General features: G+C 40.6%; 1 protein-coding gene across 2 annotated transcripts in view; it reads left to right on the top strand.

The window, feature by feature from the left end:
* Positions 1-24,457, top strand: part of EYA1 (EYA transcriptional coactivator and phosphatase 1) — a 139,163-nt gene that overhangs the window by 68,662 nt on the left and 46,044 nt on the right. For both annotated transcript variants that reach the window (XM_016216049.2, XM_016216047.2), the window contains exons 9-10: positions 4,269-4,408; positions 5,740-5,823. In XM_016216049.2, the coding sequence (XP_016071535.2) occupies positions 4,269-4,408; positions 5,740-5,823 (224 nt within the window). The remainder of the gene's footprint in view (positions 1-4,268; positions 4,409-5,739; positions 5,824-24,457) is intronic.

The raw sequence follows: 24,457 nt of genomic DNA, 5'->3' as shown, positions 1-24,457 counted from the left end.
TGAGGACTGAAAAGCAAGGGCTGGCGCCCTGGCTGGTGTGGCTCAGTTTGTTGGAGTGTCGTTTCATGCACCAAAAGGTGGCAGGTTCCGTTCCCATCAGAGCACATGCCCAGGTTGTGGGTTTGACCCTCGGTCAGGGTGTGTGCGGAATATAAGAGATAGAAGTTTCTCTCCCTCTCTCTGAAATCTATTAAAAATGATTGTATTTTGGCCATTACAGGGTCATCAGTAACATTTCAAGGGTTTTAACCCCTGCTCTTACTCTTCTACCTTCTGCTGTCCATTTTTATCTCATCAATCTACCTCCCAAATAATTCTTAAGTCTATACTTTTGCCAAATATACCAAAGACCTCTTTGACTAAATCTACAACACTCTTGGATTCGCTCTTCATTTACCTTAGCTCTTGCTGCTCTGAAGTTACCGATCACTCTCTCTCCATGCTCTTTCCTCTGTGGTACACTGACCTAGGTTTTCCTTCTCACACCCCTCCCATCTATCTCTGCCCATCTCTCCTATAATGTTGCATGTTTTTAATTATACCCATTCCTTAAGTTATATCGCTCTCAATTTCCAAACCACGTCTCTTTCCTGAGCTTCAAAGCAGTCTAACAGCCCACTGGACATGAATGCCACAGACTCCCCAGTATGTCCAGAGGACAAACCTGAGGCCTCATCTGCATTCTTCCATTCTTCTTCCTAAATCTCATACCTTGTATTTTCATCTGCCCAGTTGCCACCCCGCAAGCCTCAGCACCCTACTTGGCTTCTTCCTTCCTTCTCCAACTGGTTTGCCCTCCTAATGACACGTCAAAACATTAACCCTCCCTGTCCCCACTCCCTGTGTCCGGGCCACCAGTATCCCTGACCTGAGTTAACTGAATTATCCTCTATGCTGGGCTCCATTTTTTAGTCTTCACTTGTCTCCAGTACCCTGGCCACACTGGAGCTTGAGTCTTCTATCTAAATGGAAATTTGATCACATCTCTCTCTCACTGAATTCTTTGCCACCCCCACCCCCCCCCCCCCCCCGCTGCCCTCTCCCCCGCTTCTCTGTACTCTCCTCTATAGATTCAGGTCAGATTGATCCCCCCTCCCAGTTCTTCAATCTCTTTCTCCCTCTTTCTCCCCCCCTCACCTCCCTATAAGCCCATGTGGCTGCCTGGAGCACATTTCAATTCCCTTTTCACTGGTGAGTTTTTCTCCACCTTCAGGAAGCTTCGACAACCTTGTAAATCTGAGTCGTGTGGACTTCCTCAGTGCTCTCCTAGCATTCTGCCTTTCCCGTGTTACAACCTTTTCCATATTGTTTTATAATCTCTCGTTTTTCTCATGAATCAGTACCTCCCTCTGAATTTTAATGTCCAAGAAGGCAGGAACCATATCTCTTTGGTTCATCATTAGGCTTCAAGCTCCTCCCTGGTACAGTGCCTGGAATAGTGTGAGCATTCAGCCAATGTTTGTGAAATGGAATGAATGCTCTTCTGAGTACTTGCACATCCATTATCTCAGTGGGGGTAAAGTTGAACAATTTGGAGAGGATTTTAATGAAACATGAGATGTCAGTGCATTAGAAGATTAAATTATTTGTTGGGTTGTTTTGCACTAGTAGGAGGAAGGAGAAGTTAGAGTTAGGAAAGCTGATTAGGAGAGTAGATGCATTTAATCCTACCTCATAGAACAAAGAGGAAGAGATTTTTTTAAAACTAGCTTGCATCATTTAAATTTCATCTTCCTTCTAAGAAGTTGAGACGTATAAACTGTGTGTGTGTTAATATTTGAAGGTGTCAGATTGTCCATCTTTTAGGGCTTTTTTTCCTACCTGGAAAAACTTTAGATAAGGTGATTTTAAAATCTGTCTGTATACTTTGCTCATTGAGTTTATTTGGGTGGAGGGTGGGAAGGTTACAGAAGTGAGTAATCAATTTAATTATAACCTTTTCATTTCTAAAAAAATTGAGATGGAATACATTTTTAAAGATTTAATTGAGTTTTTAGAACAGGGGTACAGAAGGAAACACAAAGAAATAAAGGACTGGGCAACAATAGGGGGAAATCTAGTCTAGGAAAATCTAGGTAAGATAAATTTTGAGGACAAAGTTAACCCTAAGCTATCTGAAAGTCAAGGCAAAAGACATATTGTGATAAGGTACATTGCCTGATGTCCTATAGCTTCTTCTCAAAATGAACTTCCCAAAGCTGTAGAACTCACAATTCAAGATAGCCTTTGCAGCTCCTGGCGGTGTGGCTCTGTTGGTTGGGCATCATCCTGGGTACAGAGAGAGGTCACAGGTTCGATTCCCAGCCAGGGCACATGCCTGGGTTTCGGGCTCAGTCCCCAGTAGGGGGTGTGCAGGAGGCAGCCAATCGATATTTCACTCTCATATTGATGTTTCTCTCTCTCTCCCTTTCTCTCTCTCAAAAAAAAAAAAAAAATCAATAAAAATATATATTTTTTAACAAGATAGACTTTGTAGTCAAGTACTTAAAGCACAGGTTAAATTTGATGCCAGCGGTGCTGGTTGCAAAGTAAATGGTGTGTTCTGAAACTAGTTAAGAGAGTCACATGTGTTCTGTTTAAAATGGTGGCACCTAGGTTCTGGAGATGTAGATTGTAGAATATGTAAAGAAAAGGAAGGTCAAGACTTTTTCTTCACAACTTTGAATCCAGTGAACTCCTTAAAAAATATATTCATTTGAAGCTCCTAATTCTCTATAAAACATAGAAAGGAGGTGCTTGGTTTGGAACAACTTGAGGAGAGGAGAGAGGATGGCAGAGTTATCTCTCTCTGCAAGAGAAATGATCTAACGTAAATTTTGAGAACATTTAACTTTGACCAGCCAGCACTGTATTCTCACAGTCCTATGAGTTAGCTCAAAAATGCATCCCAGGAAACTACATAAATGGACCCAGTGAGTGGCATTGTATGAGACTTTCTTCCCATAGTTAACTAAGGGACTTGTAAGTCATCACAGCGGTTTCTGGGTGTGAGGATCACGTGACCTGTTTACACGAGGAAGTTTGCTGCCTTGTTTACTATGAAAAGCCTCCTCTAAAACTGACAGCCATCTATTTAGGTTTCAAATTAAACAAAGGTATAGGGCTGTTTCACGTGATTTAGAAATGGAATTTATTCTGTCAAAGTCCATTCCTATTTACCCTGACTCCTAAGGCTTAAACGTGGAAGTAATACTGAGACCACATGGTTTGAGGCATGGATGGCCTGTTGGTAGGGTTGGGGTTGATAGTACAGTAATAAAGGCCTTCACCTGTTCTCCGTAGTTTTCTGTTTGGTGAAATGTAACATCAACAATGTCTCAGTGAGAGTGATCATTCCTCATTAGATTGTGAGATTCCAACCCATATCTAGCAGAGAAATCTGGCCAAGATTTTGGGAAAAGCCAGCACACTGGCACATCTGGAATTTGGGGAGGTAGACGTTGTCTGATGCGAACTAGATGGACTAAGAAAAAAAATGTACCTAATGGGTGAGAGTAAATGGTTTATTCATTCTGGAAATAGGGTAAGAGTCTCCGCCCAACTCCACAACTGCCCAGCCATTCCTCTGAGCTGCTTGGGGGTGGTTCTTTATTTTGTGGTTTCTATGTGATTATTTCTGTGATTTCTCTGAGTTACCCAGATGAGTAATGTTAATGTGCTGCCTAGCTTGGGATTTTTGGTTCAAAGACAGTAAGACATAGGAAGAACCTGTGATGAATGCTGTATAGAGCGCGGGTATTGCCCATATATCTCTGCTCTCATCTCACATAAAATGAGGGAGAAATGGAGATTTTTTAATTTCCCAAAAAACTCTGTCTAGTGATTGTTTCCCCTGCCACAGAGCTGATTTTTCTTTTCATTTCTTTCCACGGACCTTCAGAAGCCTTTTTGTAGGTGTGAGAGCGGCTGTACGGCTCATGTGTGAACCTCTCAGTATGGCCAGGCACTGTCCGTGGAGTGACGGAAACAAGCGCTGAAGTGGGGGGCTAGGGGAGCACTATCTAATCATAGAGAAGCACAAAGAAAATTTAGGCAACTGAGTACGACCTGTTATCTTCAGTTAAATTTTAGTCATTTCTGATCACATATATTTTCAAAACAAGCCTTGGCATCAAATATCTCATAAATTATTTGCCGATGCAGAAGGTAATGTAGACTTTGAGCAGAGTGAAGTGTGTTCAGCTCTTCAGACTTCCCCATGAATTAAAACAAGGTTAATTGTGGCAACACGTAAAACCAAGATGAAAGCTCTTCCTGTCTGTCTACAGAGTACAGCACCATCCATAGCCCATCAACGCCCATTAAAGATTCGGATTCTGATCGATTACGTCGAGGTTCAGATGGGAAGTCACGTGGTCGAGGCCGAAGAAACAATAACCCTTCACCTCCCCCGGACTCTGATCTGGAGGTATGTCATTGCCAATACCCAAGGAAATAGCAAGGCATCTTAGGAGCCAAATGATGGTTCCATATACCTGCATTGTCAACGCCAGTGACCAGGGTACCCAGACGCTTTTGCTACTGCTTTCTTTTCCATAGTAACTATAAGTAAAGCATTATTTTCTCTTCTGTATTAATTATAGGTGAAGCAATTATTTCTCTTTCTTCTTCCATTTTAGCTATGTGGTAAAGTATCTGCTAATTTCTCTTTAAGGAAGTATAGTGAATGATATAATTCTACTTGAACAAAATTCTCTTATAGTGCTTTATATCATTGTCATTTCAATTAAGTAATTAAAGACATGCATGTACTTATGTACGTTAAGAAAGGAAAACCTGGAATGTTCTAAACTGAAGTGGCCATCATCTTATGAGATGTGTTTTGGTGGAGTTCAAAGGCAGGAGCGATTATATAAAACCTTAAAGGGTTGGTAGATTTCATAGCCTTGAATCCGCTGCAATTAAGTTTCTGTTTTTTGCCAAAGTGGAAATGTGATGGTGGAAAACATGATTATTTTGGCCGAAAAGGTGAAAATTTTCAGCAGAACCTATATGAATATGTACTGGCGTGAGTGAGAATGGAAAGAAGAAAAGCTGGCTTGAGGCCTTTTGTGGTATCTCAAAGACCGTTTAGAAATGAGTTCTTCAAATCCAGTTCCAAATACCCCAAGGGTGTGTCAAGAGCAGGAGTGATGTGTGTGCTTAAGTTATTAACTATCCTTAATCATAAGAAAACCAAATAGGAGCAATATATAACCCGGACATTTGATAACTGCCCAATAGGTAACATTAGGTGAATAGATGATATAAAGTTTTAGTTTTTCTGTGCAATTTTTAAAATTCTTGGCTTGATAAAAATAAAACATAAGATCAGCTCTTTTAACACTTCTTACTGAACAGAGAGCAGAGATAAGGAAAGATAAGTTGAATGATTTTTTAATCAATTGCCCCTCTTTGTCTCAGAAGTTATAAACAGACTAGTTTTAGCTCATTTTTTATTTTTTCATAATGGGGCTGAGAACCTGTTCCAGAAGTAGACAGGACATAGATTATATCTCTCTCCTATATTGATATTGATGTTGCTAATAGAATTATCCCCTTGTATGTCATCTGAGGTTACAGCTGAAGAAAAGCTGGGAGATACACTTTGAATAGTTGTATTTTTAAAAATTAGTAAATTCAGATTGGTAAGTTTTTATTTGTCTCCCATTTCAAGACTACTATTCATGTTGAAGTTAACTGAATAATAAGGCTTCTCCAGCAAGAGAAAGAGGCATTGATTTGGTCCTTCCTTTGTAGAGGGTGTTCATCTGGGACTTGGACGAGACCATCATCGTTTTCCATTCCTTGCTTACTGGGTCCTACGCCAACAGATACGGGCGGGTGAGTACTAAGAGGCAATTTTTTTTCCCTTCAGAGTAACAAGGCCTAGAATTGAATTTTTTGTACGAATGGGGATTTGGTTAAACTTTAAATAACAAATTTAAAATCTAAAAAGGAAAATAACTTGATGGGTTTATATCATCAGATATATACATAAGGCAAAAACATGTAAATGAACAAAAGGAGATTTTTTTTTTTAGGTCCTTAAAAATGAGATAAACTTTATGCAATTTAATTCATTCTTATTTCAGACCCCAGTAAATAAAAGTTATTGAAATGTTAATCTAGGATGAAATACTAAAATGTATAGATGACATAGATCTTTTGGGTTGTATTTTTTTTTATTTGCCATGCCCTTTTATTTTTTTAATTTACAACATATTTAATGGAGCACATATTCACTTGCTATTGTTTTCAGTGATTAGCAATATTAGTATTTTATTTTCAAAGCACTTGTTATGAATGTCTTTATAAGTCCCTTTGCCATGGAGCTAAATTTATGTGACTGGTATGTAATACTGGGTCACTGAATGACAATAGGACCAGTACTCTATCTTCGAGTTGTTACAATACTTATCTTGGTGTCGTAGGTAAAAAGTAACGTAGACCACCTTACATGAATAGACCTTCAGTTCCAATGTTTTGCAGTTGGGTTTTCCAAAACCTTGGAAATTTTTTTGATATATTGCTTGATGGATTCATAAACCTTTCCCACTCAAAAAGTGTGCTATTTAAAGTGACTACTGGTAATTTCTGAAATTATTCTGTGAATATGATATTTTAATTTTTTAAAATCTTTAAAGAGATAATATTACAAGTCTTAGATTCTTAAATCTCTTGGTTTGGAACCTTAGAAACGGAATTCTTATGTCTGGTGACTCTGGGTGTCACAATTTAGTGTGAAAGTTGACACCCATAAAATGTGCATGTTGTCATCATGGATTCCATCCAGGTATTTGTTGTTTCAATAAATATAATTGAGTGCATGCTATGCAGGTGCAGTTGTGGAGGTGAAAGTAAGGGGTTATCAATTGAGCTTCACAGTACAGTGTTCCTTTTCCTAACCCTAAAGAAATGCCTAATCCAAAAATTAAAAGGCTGGAAAAAATACACATTTGTAAGAATAAGAATATTCCACCATTTGAATTTCTGCCCAGAAATAAGGTATCTGTAAAACACAATTATGTCCCATCTCATTGTTAAATTTCTGAGAGAAGATGACAATTAACAAAAATTCAGATTATAAAAATAAAACCATAGAACCAGTCATTCTAAGAAAGTCTACTATGAGGCTAGTATAATAAGGATTGGATAAATATTTGCTTTGTTGTTTTTTTGTATTAATTTTTTATATTAATACTCTACTTATACTTTTATTTACTAGATATAGGGATATTCCTGTTTTTTACTAATTAAAGATTAATACTTGAAACATCAACATGTAACCAGTAGGAGGAATCTGGAAGATCTTAACTAAAGCATTATAATGTCCCTACAACTAACTTCTGTGGAAGAGAAGTGGCCCTTGGAACCCACACAGAAGTGTCGGAAAGAGCATGCACGTAGAAAACCAGCATTTGAAAACCATCCAGAAAATCTCAAGTCTTTAAAAGCTTTCTCACTAAGGGCCAAATTGATGCACAGAATTGTCTTGATCAGTTCTTTGTGGCCATTGAGAGGGGCCAACTTAAAGCGAGGTGGTGAACATTCCATGACCTATTGACTTCATGTCAATCTTTGACCATAAATTATTAGTTTACACATGGAATTCATGCCTAACCTAGAAACTTCTGGTTCCCTAGAATTTTTCCTTCAGATTCTCAAAATATCCAAAGGAAACATTACAAATACCATGAGTTTTATTTTTAAAAGTGTCAACCCTTAGTATTTTGAGGCTTCATCAAATGATATTTTGTTAGTTTGTTTAATTTTCTCATTCTAGAGCAGGTGATAAAAAGTTTCATCTCATATAATTTCCAAAAGCCAAACTCGAGATATTTAAATGTAAACTTATTTATAAGTTGAAGGGGTTTGGGAGAAAGCAAATGTAGAAAGCCTAGTTAGGGAAGGTCTTTCTGAACAGCACTTTGAGCCTGAGGTCAGAAAGACCTGAAGAGGCCCTGTGACCCTCAAGAGGCCCTGTGCTTAAAAGTGGGGGGGGGGGGGGGGGGGGTGTTGAGCAAAGGAAACAGCAAGTGCAGAGGCAGAAAAGGGCTTGATGTTTGAGAGATAAAGAGGGCACTATGGCCCAGCTTAGTAATGGTAATGCGGAGTCAAGAGAGATGAGAGCATGGACAAAGGGCCACGCAGCCATGGTCAGGAGAGTTGATCTCATTGCACATGCCATAGGATGTCATTCAAGGTCTTCAAGAGAGGACATGACAGATCCAATTTGGATTTTTAGATGTCTTTGGCTGTGTGTGGAGAATCAGGCGCAGAGGCACGGGAGAAGAGAGGAGGTTTTGGCAGTGATCTGATGAACTAGCAATAGAAATGGAGAGAGCTGATTGGATTCTAGATTCTATTGCAGGGAGAGAAATTGGATTTGGAAATGATTTGGATTGGTTGGCAATAAGTAATAGGAATAAAATGATCATTGCCAGGTGTTCTGAGCAACTGGGAGAATAGTCTTATGAGAGTGTTGAGATGGGGAAGAACTGATTTGGAAAGGAAATGGAAAGTTTGGTGTTGGAAAAGTTTGAGATGTCTATTAGACATCCACCTGACCCAGGAAAGGAGGCAGAGGTGAGCCCGGGGAATGGTCAGGGCTAGAGACGTCCAAGTTGGAGTCGACAGTGCACAGCCCAGGATCACAAGCTTCTCAGACACTCTTAGCTTGATTTCTCCTTAAATGTTTTTTGAGCACCTTCTTTGTGCTGGATGCTCAAGGTCAGCCTGTGTCTCCTGTTCCAAGCAGGTTTTGAAGACACAATTGCTAACTAAATTATAGCCTGAAGCATGCAAGAAAGCTTGCTTAATGTTCTCCTCATTAGAGAGCTTTGGAGTCAGGCAGGATTTGCTCTCAAATCTGAGTGTCATGCCTTATAAAAATCTGTGGTTCAACAAGGATTCATCTTGACAATAATAATAACAAAGATGATCAGAACATCCTGTATCCTTTTGGCTCCCTGGGGCTGAGAAGTCTTAAAGCAGCTCAGGAGCAAACCTTTTTTCTTGGAGCACAGGTTTCATGGTGTTCCTGAGCACTGTCAAGGAGAGCATGGAAGGCTGGGCCTTACTCTCCAGGCCTAGAAAGAAATGAATGCCTGACAATGTGATAGCTGTTCTGTCTCCATGGGAACCAGATACTTGAGAAGTAGCTTAGTCACAGTAGCTTAGGCAACTCAATGAGTAGGCCATTCAGTAAGGGGACACAGGATCTGGTTGATAAAATGCAAAATTAGGGCATGTTCCAGCACTATGTACAAAAAAAGTTTGAGAATGGCCCGCCTTCCGTGTAATCCTAGCCCTGGGAAGCAGGCATGTTGGGTGTTATAAGGAAGTGTTGTTTTAATAACAAAGGTGATGGGAACTAAAGGAGGGTGCTGGGTCCAGGGCAGGCTTGGCTGGGAAGAGACGAGAAACAGCATATTAGCAGGAAAAGTAGGTTGTTGTTAATATCTGTCCCAGCTTTCTTTGTTTAATGCATTTTTAGAGATTGCTTTCAAACTACATCCAGATTCCCCAGTTTCACTGAGGAAAGTAGTCTTGATTTTTTCATTGGGTGCTCTCTTTGAAATAGACAATATATTTTGGAATTTTCATGGAATCATGGTGCCTATGTGAATTTCCCATGCACATATATTAAACTTTGACTTTCTCCTGTTAAAAAAAAAAAAATAGAGCACACTCTCCCTCCCTGGAGCATGCTCACACCTTTCCCTTCCCCTCTCCTTCCCCCACAAGCCTGCATTTCCTAAACTCTAGGAGACTTGAGGGAGCAATGGGCAGTGGCAGCTCCTCCTGGGCTAACCCCCTGAACCTGTCCCCAAGGTCCCCTTTCCTCTGACTTCTTAGTGAGCCAAAGCAGCCCAGCCTAGGCTCTTTCCCCACCTAGTCTCTTTGCTGGTGCTTCTTCTATCCTAGGCCCTTTCTTCTTTCACTGTCCCCAACTTTAATTAAAGGCCTCTCAAAAATAAAATAAAATAAATAGATAATATAATACAGTTATGATATCAAAGCAAGTACCCCAGATTTCTATTCCAAATAAGTAATGCGCTGATGCCCTAAGCATGACTCCCCTCTGTGGGAGGACTCCCCAACATACCTAGACTCAGTGGCTTGACTGCTCTAACATTTCTTTTCTTGTTGCTCATATGGATTTGGCCTAGTATGTGCCCCATTTTAACACAAAAACCTAAACATGAGCACTTAAGCCAACATAAAGCTTAGCATTTTTAACTAGGTCCTACTTATTAAGAATTTCCTATGTGCCCATTTAAGTGAACATTAATGCTCTGAAACTGCTAAGCCCATTTTACAGATGAGAAAACTGAGGCTCGGAAGAGGTTAGAGATCAAATGTGAAAAACACAAGCACCATGACTGGCATAAAATAAATATTAATTATATTTTAATGTAATTGAACCTTGATTGCCAAATCCTTGAATCTGGCATAGTAGCCAGTGAGAAAGTAAAATGTGGTAGTGTCTTCAAATTTATGAAGTATATGACAACGATCTGATTCAAATTCAAATAGATGTAGACTCAAATCCAAGCTCTGACTTCTCAGGGTTTTTTGTTATTTTTTACCTTTGGGAAATTATTTATTCCTACTGAGCCTGTTTCCTCATCCATAAACCTGGCTTCTTGACTTGCAAAACTGTTTTAAGAATTAAGTCGGATCAATTATATGTCAGTAAAGCTGGGGTAAAGAAAGACTTCGGTTGTGTCATGAATTTGAAGGGCCCCACACTGTGTCTTATTATAGCAATAACCCAATAATCAGATCAGTGTATATCACCTATTGATCATATGTCTGCTGCCTGGACATTTGTTTTATAACACAGCAGGCTTCTACAAGGATCTCAATTGTCATAGTGAGTTTAAATCAACTAAACCTCCCTACTGAGTATAATATTGGGATCATTCAGTACACTGATAAAAGAAAAATTTGAAAGCAGTTAATCTAGCCCATTTCATCTGAACACTCCAGTTAGCCAGTAAAGATTGCTGTTCTTACCCTGTTTTAGGGGGCAGCACTAAGCTCCCAAATCTTTTGAGGGATGGCCTCCTTCCGTGATGACTGATGACGATGCTGAACTTTCAGCACAGCACCATGCAGCCAGACACCCAGTGTCCTCCTGGGACTGTAGAGGGTCTGGTCACTTAAACGGAATGATCTCTCTCGTGGAATCTCCAGACGGCAGGTTGGCAAACCTTTTCTGTAGGGGGTCAGGTAGGAAATAGTTCAGGCTTTGCGGGGCTGGCTGCTGTCAGAACTACTCAGCTAAGGTAGCCACAGGCAATATGCAAACAAACAAATGTGGCTGTATCCCAATGAAACTTTATTTATAGTTCCCATTTTGAATTTCATCCAATTTTCAGGTGTCATGCAATAATAAGTAGGACCTAGAGATAAAAATGCTAATTCTTCCTTTGGTTTTTAAAAGTCTAGACCCAAGTTCTAGGTCAGAGATGGACAGACCATATCCTGTAGGCCAAATCTGGATCTTCCAGATTACTCGGTTTGGACAACATTTGGTGGTGCCTATAAGGTCGTGTCGTTTCACCATGTAGCTTCTGAGGCTTCTTTAGTCATTTTCATAAGTTTTGCAGCCCAAGGGAGAAAAAGCAGGGAGGGGACGAATGGGGGGCCTTCTAGGCCAGGCTGAGAAGGGGCACACCTGTGCTCTCCCAGCCCAGCACAGGGGAGGCAGGGGAATGTCGCCTTGCTGTGAGCCCAGGAGGAAACAGAATGGATTTTGGTGGAAGGTGGCCATGGCAGCCACAATTCTCAGTTAAGTATTTGACAAATGAATGAAAACCAAAGTACACTTTCCAACCCTCCGGATGGCTCTGGCCATCCCAGCAGAGTAGAGATGGCCAGAGGCTGGGTGGCAGGTGTGTTGAGAGCGACAAGTAGACAGTTCAATTCCAAAGGATAAATAGATCTTTGGTTTTCTTTTCTTCTTTGTATATCAGTGCCAGGTTAGATCAAAATAGTGAGATAATTTATGGTCCAAGTGTAACTTTTGGATGCCGGAGAATGACATGGAGTCTAAACTCTCAACACAAAAACAGTGGTTTGGGCTATCAGAGGGATTTCCAGCTGGATGAGGCCTGTTCATCCCTTTCTTTGCTCTTATCCCAACAGGTGCCCTCTCTCCTTTAACTGCCAGCTCCTTCCTCCTGACTGGCAGAGATACAGTAAGTCCCCACTTACTGTCCCTGGTGGTTCTTGGAAACTGCCACTTTAAGTGAAACAACTCATTAGGAAACCAGTTTGACCACAGGCTAATTGATATAAATAAGAGTTAAGATCCTACAGCGTATTTCTGATCATAAAAACATCACCAAACTTCTAAAGACCCAAACACTTCTAATATAAATCACTGAACTGAATCTTAACTCTACAGACATTTAAGAAAGACAGATAAAAACAAGATAATGATTTTCCAACCTGATGAGTCTAGTTCAGGGTCTCAGTGGCCAGAGCCTCTTCCGGCAGACAGCTCAGGGCCCAGACATGACCCACCCTGGACAAAACACCAGTCCATCGCAGCAACACTCACACCCACACAGACTCACTCAGACGGGGACAATGTGGACACGCCATTCACCTTATGTGCACACCTTTGGGATGTGGGGGGAACCTGAGTCCTTGGAGAAAACCCACACAGACATGGGGAGAACATGAGAACTGCACACAGACAGTGGCCCTGGCCAGGAGTCGATTTTTTCTCATCAACATTAAAATGAAATGATGTTATTTGAGAACCTGCTGTGTATCACTGAAACGTATGTTCCTGCTACCTCACTGAAGAAATCCTAATCTCTCTTCTTCATACATGTGAACGGGAATACGGGGAACGCACACAGGTCATTGCCGCTTCCCAACCAACTCACCGCCTGCCCCTGCCTGCTTGGGGAGTCCCTTGCTCTGTGGCCTCAGGGGAAAACCTTGCATCTCAAAGCCTCACTTGTTCTGACTTAATCTTCCCATCTGTAAGATGGGAACCATCCCAGGGCTGTTAGTAAAACAATGGAAAGCACCTAGAAACCTACCCCGAGGCACTCCATACATAGGAGCCGTTGGTGTTTACTTTGGGGTTCGGAGGAGGGATTGGCCGTAGTGACTGCTGTGTGTTCCAGGTAGCAGAAGAGGGAGAGGTCAGAAGAGGGAGAGGTCGGAGCAGAGCACAGCCCTGTAGGGAAATGATAGCCAAAAACCCTGCATATCTGTAAAGGATACTTAGTGGATCAGGCTTGCAGAAGATGAGCTGCAGAAAATGTGCTGAGATGGTAATAAAAACTCTATGTCTTTGTTCAGCTTTTACAGTTTACGCTGCTGTCTTCCATTAATTATCCAATTAGTCCCTTCTTTTTTTTTCAATGAGGAAACTGCGGCTGAGAAAAATTAAATAGTTGGCGGAAGAAAGCACATCTGTGAAGTCATCGCACCAGGAATACCATCTAGACTTCTGATGGGCCCACTGCCCTCGGGGAGCACCGAGCGCCAGGGTTTAGGGCCTGGGCGTGGGGCTGCCCTGAGCAACACGAGAGCAGGGAGTGACCCGCTGGAAGAGTCCAAGTGGGAGGATCGATCTGATAGCAAAGGAGATTATTGCAGGGCTCCTGATAGGAAATGGCAAAGGCCTGAGAAAAGGGCTGTAACCCAAGGGAGGAGAGAGAGAGGAGAGTGGCTACAGTGAAATCTAGATAGCTCTTGTGACTGGATTTAGCCATTTCCTTGGCACTGCGTGGGCCCCCGCGTGTGGAGGCCAATTTGGCCAGGTCTGCCCTGGCTTTCTTCTCCTTCCTCCCCCTTTGTACCCCTTCTTGGCAGTTGTCCCCTGTTTGGGGATCAGTGGGTTTTTGCCACAGTGAAAACTAATCTTTGGAATGGTTAGGTTCTTTCTCTTAGTCTGTACTTGGCTATTATTTTCATGATGTTGAAAGAGGGAGTCTCTTAAGAAAGGAGAAAATTAAAGCAGTCGAGTGTCACATATCTAATCAGTAAAAAACCACCTGATTAGCTCCACCACAGGTTTGGATTGTTGTTGTTTTGAAATCATTCAGCCAGTGGTTGAGCTTTGACTTGTATTTCATGTGTATACAGACTCTCATAGTAATCCAGATTATTTCTTCATTGTCATCAGAGCTGCTCCCAACTCGTAAAACTTGGCATTTCATGCCAGCTGTCCCGTGAAGGTTCCTTATGAAATTGCGAAGGTAATATGTCATTGATGGCATTGATAACTTTAGTCAGGGGGAAGGTAAGCAGTGGAACCTGGGATCTCACAGGTTGTACACATGATTTACATAACACTTCTAGTAGTATTTTCTAAAAGAAATAATATTTTAGTGTATATATTTTTTTTCTTCTCAGATGAGGGAGTACTTTTCTAAGCTTACTGTTAACCCTTTTCTCGTGAGTGGCCAGCATGGGACTTTGAAATCAGCCACTCCTGTACACCAAGTGCCCCTTCTTGTTTTTCAGCTGCTTTCTCCCAAAAACCAAGGATGTTGAATGGGGAGAAATCATTTTATGTGACATCCAGGCCCCATTTGTGGCTGTAATATTAGCATTCTAAATAAGGAATTGTTTATGCAATCCAAAATGGGTATTTTTCTTTCCTTTGATTGATACCGCCCAAAGATTTGTTGAGTTGAGCATACTTTGCAAGATTTTCACATTGATCAACAAACTCTCTTAAACCTGCTCACACTGTCAGTGTCACTCCTCACTGGGCCACCACACCTCTCAGTAATGGCTTGTCAGGGAAGGCTTAGCTGCCCACCTAGGACCAGTGTGGACAGAATTCGAAACCGTATCTTTTATTCCGTAAGTTCAGAATGTAATTACCATATCCTGAGTTACTAGGCACACTTTCTGAAAGAGTTGAACCATCTTCTAGTAACTCTTTCTAGCCTAAGATTAATTCTTTAAGTAGCAATTTTTTAAACATGATAGATTCTACTCTTTGATCCAAAGTAGAAGAGCAATTACTAGGAGTTTGTACAGTTGATCTCATAGGTGTACTAGGGTGCATCTTCACCAAAGATGCAGGCATTTCTCATACCTTTAAAATCTACTTATAAATTGAAAATAGTAATGGATAAAAATTTAAAAGCAAAATTAATTTTGGAGCTTTCAGGAAAATAAGCCCCCAACACTGGAGGTACTTTGTGGAACCCAATCGCTAATTCAGGATGCTGAAGCTATCTAAAATTGTACTATTTCTTAAAGGTCTCAACGGAAAGAATTTAACTTGGAAAAATTTATGTTGCTTTATGCATTTGTTTGGTTTATTTAACTGTTCAACTTTTTTGCTTTTTAGTTTAGAAAAATAAGATGGTAATAGAAAAGGAAAGAAGGGACAAACTGTGCAAGGGTGTGTAAACAGGAACCAGAGCTACATTAAAAATAGGAATGATTTTTTCTTTTAATGCTTTACTGGTTCATCTGAGCAATAAAGAGATACTGCTTCCTTATTAGCATTCAGTGCTATTTTTAGTTCTTATAGTACAACTGAAATGACTTACAGTTCTTTTGGTGCTACACAAGATCTAATGTGATATTTGGCATTTGTGGCATTGTTAAATCAAAGCTAAAAATCTCAGGATGTATCTTTAAAACAGCTCCATAGAAGATAGATATTTTTATGGTTAGATGAATGGTTAGCTTTAAGATTTCTAGAGAAAGGAGAAAGCATTTTATTTTTATACTCAAAACACTCTAGATCCTATTCTAAAAACTCAAGAAGAGAGAAACAGATTTTCCTTAAACTTTCTATTTTGAGGCTCAAAGGACCATGGACACTCTGAGCCCAAAGAAGAATTTTTGAGAAATTAAATAAAAATGGTTTAAAAAACTCATTTTTGAATCAGCCTCAATTGGAGGGGTGCTTTTAAAACAGACTAAATTGCCGTTTGAAGATAGGCAGTGAGAATTGGGAATGAGTGAACACCACCCTTTAAAACAGTTTCCTTGGTGCTTATTTGACAGATAGTTAAGATCAAATATCATGTACAAATACAGGAGTCAGCAATGCAGATGTAACTATAATGTTTCTCAACATAAAATCTGAACAGCATGAACTTCATCCTGGTCACCATCCGTCCTCACCAGAGACCTGGAGGGATTCACGTGTGTCCCTGTTGCATGAGATCCCATGCTTGTTAGGACTACCCCAAATTGACGACTCCATCTAAAGAATTTGTCAAAATAGAAGCAGTGGATGGTCCTCAGTCCCTTAGCCTTCTGGAATACAGTAGTTTCATGGAGTAATGATCACTGAAACCATCCATGAAGTAATTCATAAAATTGTACTGCCAGTTTCGAAGTTGCACACACAAAGCCTTTCACGTTATACAAGCTACAGTGCCCAAGACACACACCTGGCTACGCACCCGTCTTCTGCCGAGTCACCCTGTGTTCCCTGGCCTGACACAAGTTATTCAGAAAAGTCGGCCTTTTATAATTTATTGAATACATACATAATCATATCGTAGGTGCCTCGCCATAATTCCTGCCTTCAGGGAGTTGATAAATGAATAAAGGAGGCTCTCGGTAGGGAATGCATGAATCCTCAACAGCAGTCCTTCATTGGGGCAAAGCCCTCCTGAGCTAATGCACTGTAAATCCACTAAGAGTGAAACCGCAGTTCTCTGAAGGAACGGCAGTATTCAGAAGGCAGCCAGTCTCCCTGGGTTACTCATGACCAGCATTCTCCAGTAACGACAATCACTGAACTAGGAAGAAGTAGCCCGTAATAGGATGTCAAGTGATAACACTAGCATTGTGGATCAGAAAGAAACAGGGGTCCGCAGGAGCTGTACAACCAAAAAAGAAATGCCAGGGGCCCTAAGTGAGATGCTTCTAGGGTTACCGCCCTTAAATGACACTGGGAATTCTCCTTTGCAGCTGATCAGCGTTGCACTGACGCTGCTGTTCCTCAATGTATGAGATGTAGGTCCTGTGGCTTCAATGATAAGTGTGGGTGTTCCTCTGGTTTTCTGGGCAAGGGCATTGCGTATGATGAAGTTAGAGGAGTTCACACAGGGAAAGCAGTGCCTGGCGCACACTTGTGTGTGTATTCTGTCTCACTTAGTCTGGGTACAGATTGCCAAGCAAGTCCTAACACCTTCTTTGCAACGAATGGTGACATACTGGGCAGCTTTGCATGGCTTTTATGATTTTAACTTTTAAAAGTCTGTTGGCATTTTAAAATATGATTTTGGTATGTTTTAAAATTTCAAAAGAAATACTTTTAATCCATGGTTTTACCACCAAAAGAAAACCAGTCTTATCTCGGTGAATATTTTTATATAGCTTTTAAATTTTAACTGTAGAAACTTCTTAAACATATACAAAAATAGACGGAATAGTGTAATGTAACCCAGTGTAACCTCTCCCAGCTTTAACACTTACCAAGTCCAAGATGATCTTGTGTCTATATCCTTACCACAACCCTCCCCTCCAAAGCAAACCCCAGATGTTATATCATTTTATTTGTATATATTTCAGTATGTTTTTAAGATTCCATTAAAAGAGTTTTTTAGAATAGAAATCGTAGATGACACCCAGTACTTTAGCAATCTAAAAAAATTAAGAATTATTTCCTAATATCGTTAAATGTCTAATCAGCAATTACGTTTCTCTAGTTGTTTTTAATTTTTATTTTAAATTATGATAAAATACACATAATATAAACTCTACCTTCTTAGCAATTTTAAGTGTACAAGTTCAGTAATATTAAATACATTCACATTGTTGCTCAACCAATTCCCAGAACTCTTTTCATCTTGCAGAACTGAAAGTCTGTAGCCATTAAACAACTCCCCATTCTCTCCTCCCACAGCACCTGGCAACCACTATTCTACTTTCTGTCTCTATGATTTTGACAACTCTAAGTACCTCATATAAATAAAATCATACAATATTGGTCTTTTTGTTAGTGGCTTATTTACTTATTATAATCTCTTCAAGTTTCATTCATGTTGTAGCCTGTGTCAGAATTTCCTTTTAGCTACTTTGGATAAGGCTCCTATGAACATGGATGTACAGATGTCTCTTTAAGACCGTGCTTTCAATTATTTGGGGTATATATCCAGAAGTAGACTTGTGGGATCACATAGTACTTCTATTCCTAATTTTCTGAGGAACTGCCAGACTGTTTTCCATAGCACCATTTCACATTCCCACCAGCAGCGCACAAGGGTTCCAGTTTCTCCATAGCCTCATCAACATCATTTTCTGGGTGTGTTTTTTTAATATTAGATACCCTAATGGGTGACAGGTGGTATCTGATTGTGGTTTTGATTTGTATTTCCCTAATGATTAGTGACATTGAGCATCTTTCCATGTGTTTGTTGATCATTTATGTATCTTCTTTGGAGAAATATCCATTCAAGCCCTTGCCCATTTTTAAAATTAGGATTTTATTGTTATTGTTGCGTTGTAGGAGTTCTTTATAGATCCTGGATATTAACTCATCAGCTATTTGAGTTGTAAAGGTTTTCTCTCATTCCATAGGTTGCCTTTTCACTCTGTTAATTGGGTCCTTTGATGCACAGAAGTTTCTAGGTGTAGTATGACTTATCTGAGCAAAGCCTGCAGTAGATCATGACGAGAATGTGCATTTTGGGCATTTTCCTGCCCTGCGTACATATGAGCACAATTATTTTAGAAGAAACTTTTTAAATTTCTGTGCCAAGTAGCAAAAGAGTGCCCCTGCTAATAATGCCTTGTGTTGGGACGAGCCTTAGTCCCGGTTCAGTGTGTAGATGAGCTGGATGGCTTTGGCGCACGCTCCATGTACGAGGCAGTTTCATTACTTGTCAGCCTAAGACAATTCCTAGACCGAGATGTAGAAGCACATGGGCCTGCCCTGCAGAGCATCAGTGTCTTCATCTGCTGGTTGAGTCTTGGTAAAATCAAATTTCTGAATTGCTATGGATTTTGCTTACTAAAACAATACTTTTTAAATGATATAAAGTTTATCAAATGCCCCAGCTCATCTATGAAACAAAACAGGGCAACAAGAGGCTGTATCCTAGTTTTCCCTTATTCCAGTACCTGCAGATATGTATAGACACCCTTTTCTTCTTTTCACCTCAAATCAGATTATAGATTTTCAGCATGTGACTGCAACACTGACAGACCTAAATCTCTCAAAGCAGAATTGAATGGCACGTGAACATTTCTTTGCACCGACTTTATCTAGAATTTCTTTTTTCCTTTTTAAACACTTTCATAACACAAAGATCTAGTATATTAGCCATGATGAGGCTGAAAAACAGGAAAGGAAACAGGAAAAAAATGACAGTGGGCCAAGGGTGATGCTGGCGATTTCAGGATGGGGTGATAACTTGAGTCTCTGCGGGCAGTTCTGTGTTCTAGAAACAAGAGAAAAAGATCTTGAGGCCAGGGATAATTAAAGGTCACTGGACTGAGGATGAAAGCAAAACAATTATTTTAGGCCTGGGTCTACCCTCAGCAGACTTCATTGTTTTTTTAGTTTTTCTACATAATGTTACTTTCTGTTCAATAGAAAGAATCCTCTTTGGCTTAACCCACAACAGTCATGGGCAGCCTAGCATTCACTTTATTTTCATGACTTTACAAAGACATTTGCAATTCAATATCATATTAAAATAATTTAGGAGCAGGGTTAACTTTCTTTCCTGTGTGTGTGTGTGTTGTGTGTGTGGGAGGGGTGTGTGTGTATGTAGTTCTGGATTCTGTTTGTTTTGTTTTGGGTAAAGAAAGTCTCCACCACTAGAATTTCCCGGGCATAAGAGCTACAGGAAATTTCCGCTGTTTCTTTATTAAATACGAAGAATGATAAAGCAGTTGATTGGATTTTCTCCTTTTGAGGCTCTGCACTGTACTATTCAGTTTTTTACCAGGGAACAAAATTGTAAAGCACATAAGAATACATTTTGCAAAATGTAATGCATGCCACTAATGAGTTTAAAAATAAATAATTGGCTGCTGATGTGATGCTAATATTATCCACTTCATTAAGTAGATAAGTTCTGTAAGCAGCTATACGAAGAATGGGCTACTCTTTAACCAGACACAAATCAATCAGGCATGACTAACGAACATGTTTAACACTATATTATGTAGATTGAATGATTTCAGGATTCAGAGGTCTGTCTGTTTTTTCTAAGCTAGGTATCTAGGAATTTTTCCCCCCACATTGGACACTAACAGCTAACTAAAGATCAAATTTAATATTTTATTTTTTCTTCATCGGAATTATTTTCAATATTCTCTATTTATTGCTTTTCACTCACTTGTTCCTTTACCAAACTGGGAAAGCCCTTGTGCCTGGCATTGTGCTAGGTCCCAAGATGTGGGGATAAGACTCTGCCCTCCTTAGACAAGAACACACATAGCTGTGGTTCCCAGCAGCGGATGAGCCTGGGTGCGGGGGGGGGGGGGGGGGGTCAGGGAGGAGACTCTGAGCTGATGCAGGGACAGTGGGAGGGTCACCGAGCAGGGATGCAGGATGTGAACTCAAAGGCTCGGTCAGAGACCTCAGTATTATTAATGCGGGTAACCAGTGGAGACGTGTGTCCCAGTTTTCTTTAAGGTTTTTGGTGGGAGCTTCCATCAGAGGCACTTCTCTTTTATATTAGGCCTCTGCCTAGTTATCTTTTGAAGAAAAGATTTTATGATTTAAAAAAAAATTGTTTAGAAAACTATAAATAGGTCACGCGTTGGTTGGGGAGGTAAACAAGAGTAGGACATTTGTGAGCCCTTTGTACTTGTTAAAGTGTTTGGATGTTTCCTAGAAGAGATGGGTGAATGGAACGGGTGTGGTGAGACCTTGGGCCTAGAGCCTGTGAGAGAGCCTATTGGAGGTATCTACAGAGGAGACTCATGGCTGGGGGGAAAAAGGGGTGGTGACTGTAAGCGAGGCATGGGTGTCCAGGCTGTTTTGGTGCCAGGTAAAGAGAGGCTGTTAAGAAGAATGCCAGGGTTTGGGGCTGGTAGGGTGCCATTCTCTTAAAGAAGGAAACAGTAGGTTTCCAGGGGAAATCATGACTCCAACTTGCAGCACATTGAGTGTCAGGTGCTCTGAGGGACAGCCAAGTAGAAATGACCAATAGGTCATTGATATGTGAGCCTACACTTGAGGTCTGATATAACAGAGGGGAGAGAGGCGCTGGTTAAAGTCCTGAGTGTATTGATGGGATCTGTGGGGCAGTGTGAGTAGAGTGAGGAATGGGTGAAAATAGTCCTAGGGACCAAGATCATTTAAGGAACAGGTGATGGACAATCAGGTTCCAGGAAGATGCCCAGAAAGGATCGATGATGTGATAGGCACTAGGGAAGGAGAAATGTTGAGATAGGACAACGGTGGGAACTGGCACAGGGGGTCAAGTTCAGAAAAGAATGAGAAGATTTGGCAGAAAGGTTTACTTGAAAAGAGGTGTTTCTTTGAAGTGGAGGCAAAGTTCTATAATTTTCCAAAAGTGATCAAACAAAACATGATGTTTCAGAAGCAACCATTTCATAACTACAGCCCTGGAATTTGTTACTGCAAAAAGCACAAGAAATGTAAGATTAAGCCAAAGGCATGGTGATTTTACCATCTCAGATTCGGTCTAAAAAAATGTATTTTTTTTCTTCTTCTAAATATGCCAAAATAAGCCATCAAGCTATGACTAATTTATTAACTGTTCAATGTTAGCTTTTGTCACATTTGGTTTATATCAGGCATATTTGAAAACTTTGAAAAGTATTAAAATATTATTATAGCAGGAAAATAAAATCTAACCTCGATATGAGAAGAACTCCACTGCCAGAACATGTAAGCAAATCTGCGGCCACTGTTATCTGTCTGCTCTTCTGCTAATTTGCTCTTAGGGAAAACACTTCGGGTGAGAGGCCTTTGCACCCTGCCAGCTCTGTTACCACAAGCAAATCACCACACCCCCAACACTCAGTTTTCCCATCTCTCCCATCAAAAGTAGGTGTCCTCTAGAGCTCTGCTTCCCAAGCTGTAGATTGCGACACTTCAGTGGGCTCTGAAATGGAAAATATCAGAGTATACCCCACACAGTGAGGAAAGTCTCCTTTGGCCAAACTTACATTATTTCAGCTGTGTGGTGTGTGTGTGTGTGTGTGTATGTGTGTGTATGTGCATGGGGGGGTGGTATTACTAGATCATGGTGTAAAATGTATTTTTTTACTGTGGACTGTGGTTAAAAAATGTTTGAGAAAACTGCTCCCTTAACTAGAGCCCCTTCCTATTCTAAAATTCTCTCATTCCAGTTAACTCTTAAAACTGTCCTTTTGGTGTAGTAAATGTTTTGTAACATAGTGGAATGGCAGGAATAAAAGCTGCTAAGGCATGGAAGCTAATAACAAAAGAGAAAAACATTAAAAGGTAAATAAGGCCAACATCTGTGTTGTATTTGACCACGAGACCGAACAAGCCTTTAAAATTTATTAGTATTCCGACTTGCGAGCCATTACTCTAATTTATGAAGAAAAGTCAAAATATGCTATATATTAACAAACAATGGAGTAGTTCTTTTGATGGTGGCATAAATAAGCAACCAAATCAAGATGAAATAATACTTCTTCAAAAGTAACAATACCATGGCACATAAATTCCAGAACTGGCGATTAAATCAATGTGGCAAGCCTCTTCTGTCCTGCCACATAAAAGATTCATTGACCTGGTTATGAGACAAGTCGGTGTATTTTTATTGGCCTGAACAAGAGGGATAAACACCTTAGTCAGGTGTTTTGTTTTAGAAACAGCTGTTTGAACTCCCCCCACTGGTGAATTCTGCTCCAGGGTGTATTTGAGTATTTGCTTTTCCAGTGCGGGGGCTGATACTTAGAATTGAGGTGAGTACACAATTCCCCATAAAAGCAGCATGCAGCGAGTTTTTCTTTACTTATTTGTAAACTGTTTTTAATTCTTCTCAACCTATGAAATTTCATAGGTGTTAGGTGGTATTAGGCAGGGACAATTTGAGAAGGCTCAGGAGTATGACTCATCACAGAGGAAAGCTGAGGGCAGTGTTTGCACCCTCTCTCCTACACAGCTCTTGCACGCTCAGTTGGCCTCTGCGTCTTTCTTTCCTTCCTGCCCCCTTTTAAACCCTGGGGCTTTTGTTACACCCTGTGCCAGTCTAACTCCTGACTTCGGGCGATACTGTGTTCTCTGACTCTCCACTGTCAGCGGCAGAGCAGGCCTAGGGCAGGGGCGACCTGAGACCCCTGATGCCAAGCTCTCTTCTGTTCTTCCAACTCAGGGATTTCTGTAAGTTTAGATCCTGGGCAGTGCTGGCAGGGCATGGGCGGGGCTAGTGCTGTGGGTGGGCGGGGCTGGCATCATTGACTCCACCTCCCTGGCCACAGCTGATTGGCCCCTGGCAGGCACCCAACGAGTCTCCACCCCTATCGCTCCATCCCAGGCCCCTCCTTTCTCTGAGGTGTACAAACAGGTACGATTGTACCAAATGAAGAGATGAGATTTTTTTTTTCATTCTAAGAAAAAAACTTTATTCCACTTATTCTATGAGAACAGTGTGTTTGCCATCTAGTCATCTGACTTACTAGATGAGCAAACTGAGGCTCAACCAGAGGACAGCAAATTGAGCTCAGGGTCAGGTGCTCTTCTCTGTCACTTCCTGCTACTTCCCAAAGCCCATGGGGAGGTAGCACTTGGGGTAAATACTCAAGGGCTGATGGACTGTGGATACATGGCTAGTGGGTAGTAAGACAGGCAAGTCTTGAGCTTTGAAATGAAGACAATAGAGAAGACATACAAGTTTACGTTGGACAGTATTAGAAAGCAAGAATCTTATTTTCTCTGGGTTTTATGTCCTCAACTATAATATAACTCAGAAACTGGTGCTATACAGAGTGAGCCCAAGCCAGATGTGTGGCCTATGTGAAGGCATAATTCCTCTAGTTACAGTTTCCCTGATTAAATGATGATGCAGGTAGATTCTGTACTTCCTCCAGAAGTTTGCTGTGATAATAAAACAGTGTATCAGAAATTATTGTTCTTGGGAAAAATTTTATAATGCCATACCTGTGAAAGTTGGTATTATTATTAGAATGCCAATAAAATCTTCAAAAACTTACATTACATTCTTGAGTATCTTCTCTATAGAATTTTTTTTTTCCTTCACTAATTATGCAGAATATTCACCATGAACCATCTTGATTCCTTGGTCTGATACATTACTAATACAGTAACGCCATAAAACCTGTAAATATCTCCGTATTCCCAAGTTTGTCTCAGTGCCAGTAAATGTCATCAGGGTATGGGTTGTGTGGAGCATTGAGTAGAGGTCCCCGGGCACGTCAGGTTGCTTGTACTCCCCTCTGTGTATAGTACTGGCTGTTTGATGACTGGATAGTGTCACATGAGTGTTAAATATGCTCCCTGAGCTGGCATGGTGCCAGGTGGTCAGAGTGACCATCACTT

This window comes from Miniopterus natalensis, chromosome 16 (genome assembly GCF_054644295.1).
Source record: "Miniopterus natalensis isolate mMinNat1 chromosome 16, mMinNat1.hap1, whole genome shotgun sequence".
In the NCBI taxonomy this organism is placed as follows: Eukaryota; Metazoa; Chordata; class Mammalia; order Chiroptera; family Miniopteridae; genus Miniopterus; species Miniopterus natalensis.
Note: the sequence above shows the minus strand (reverse complement) of the source record. Positions and strands in the feature narration are given on the sequence as shown.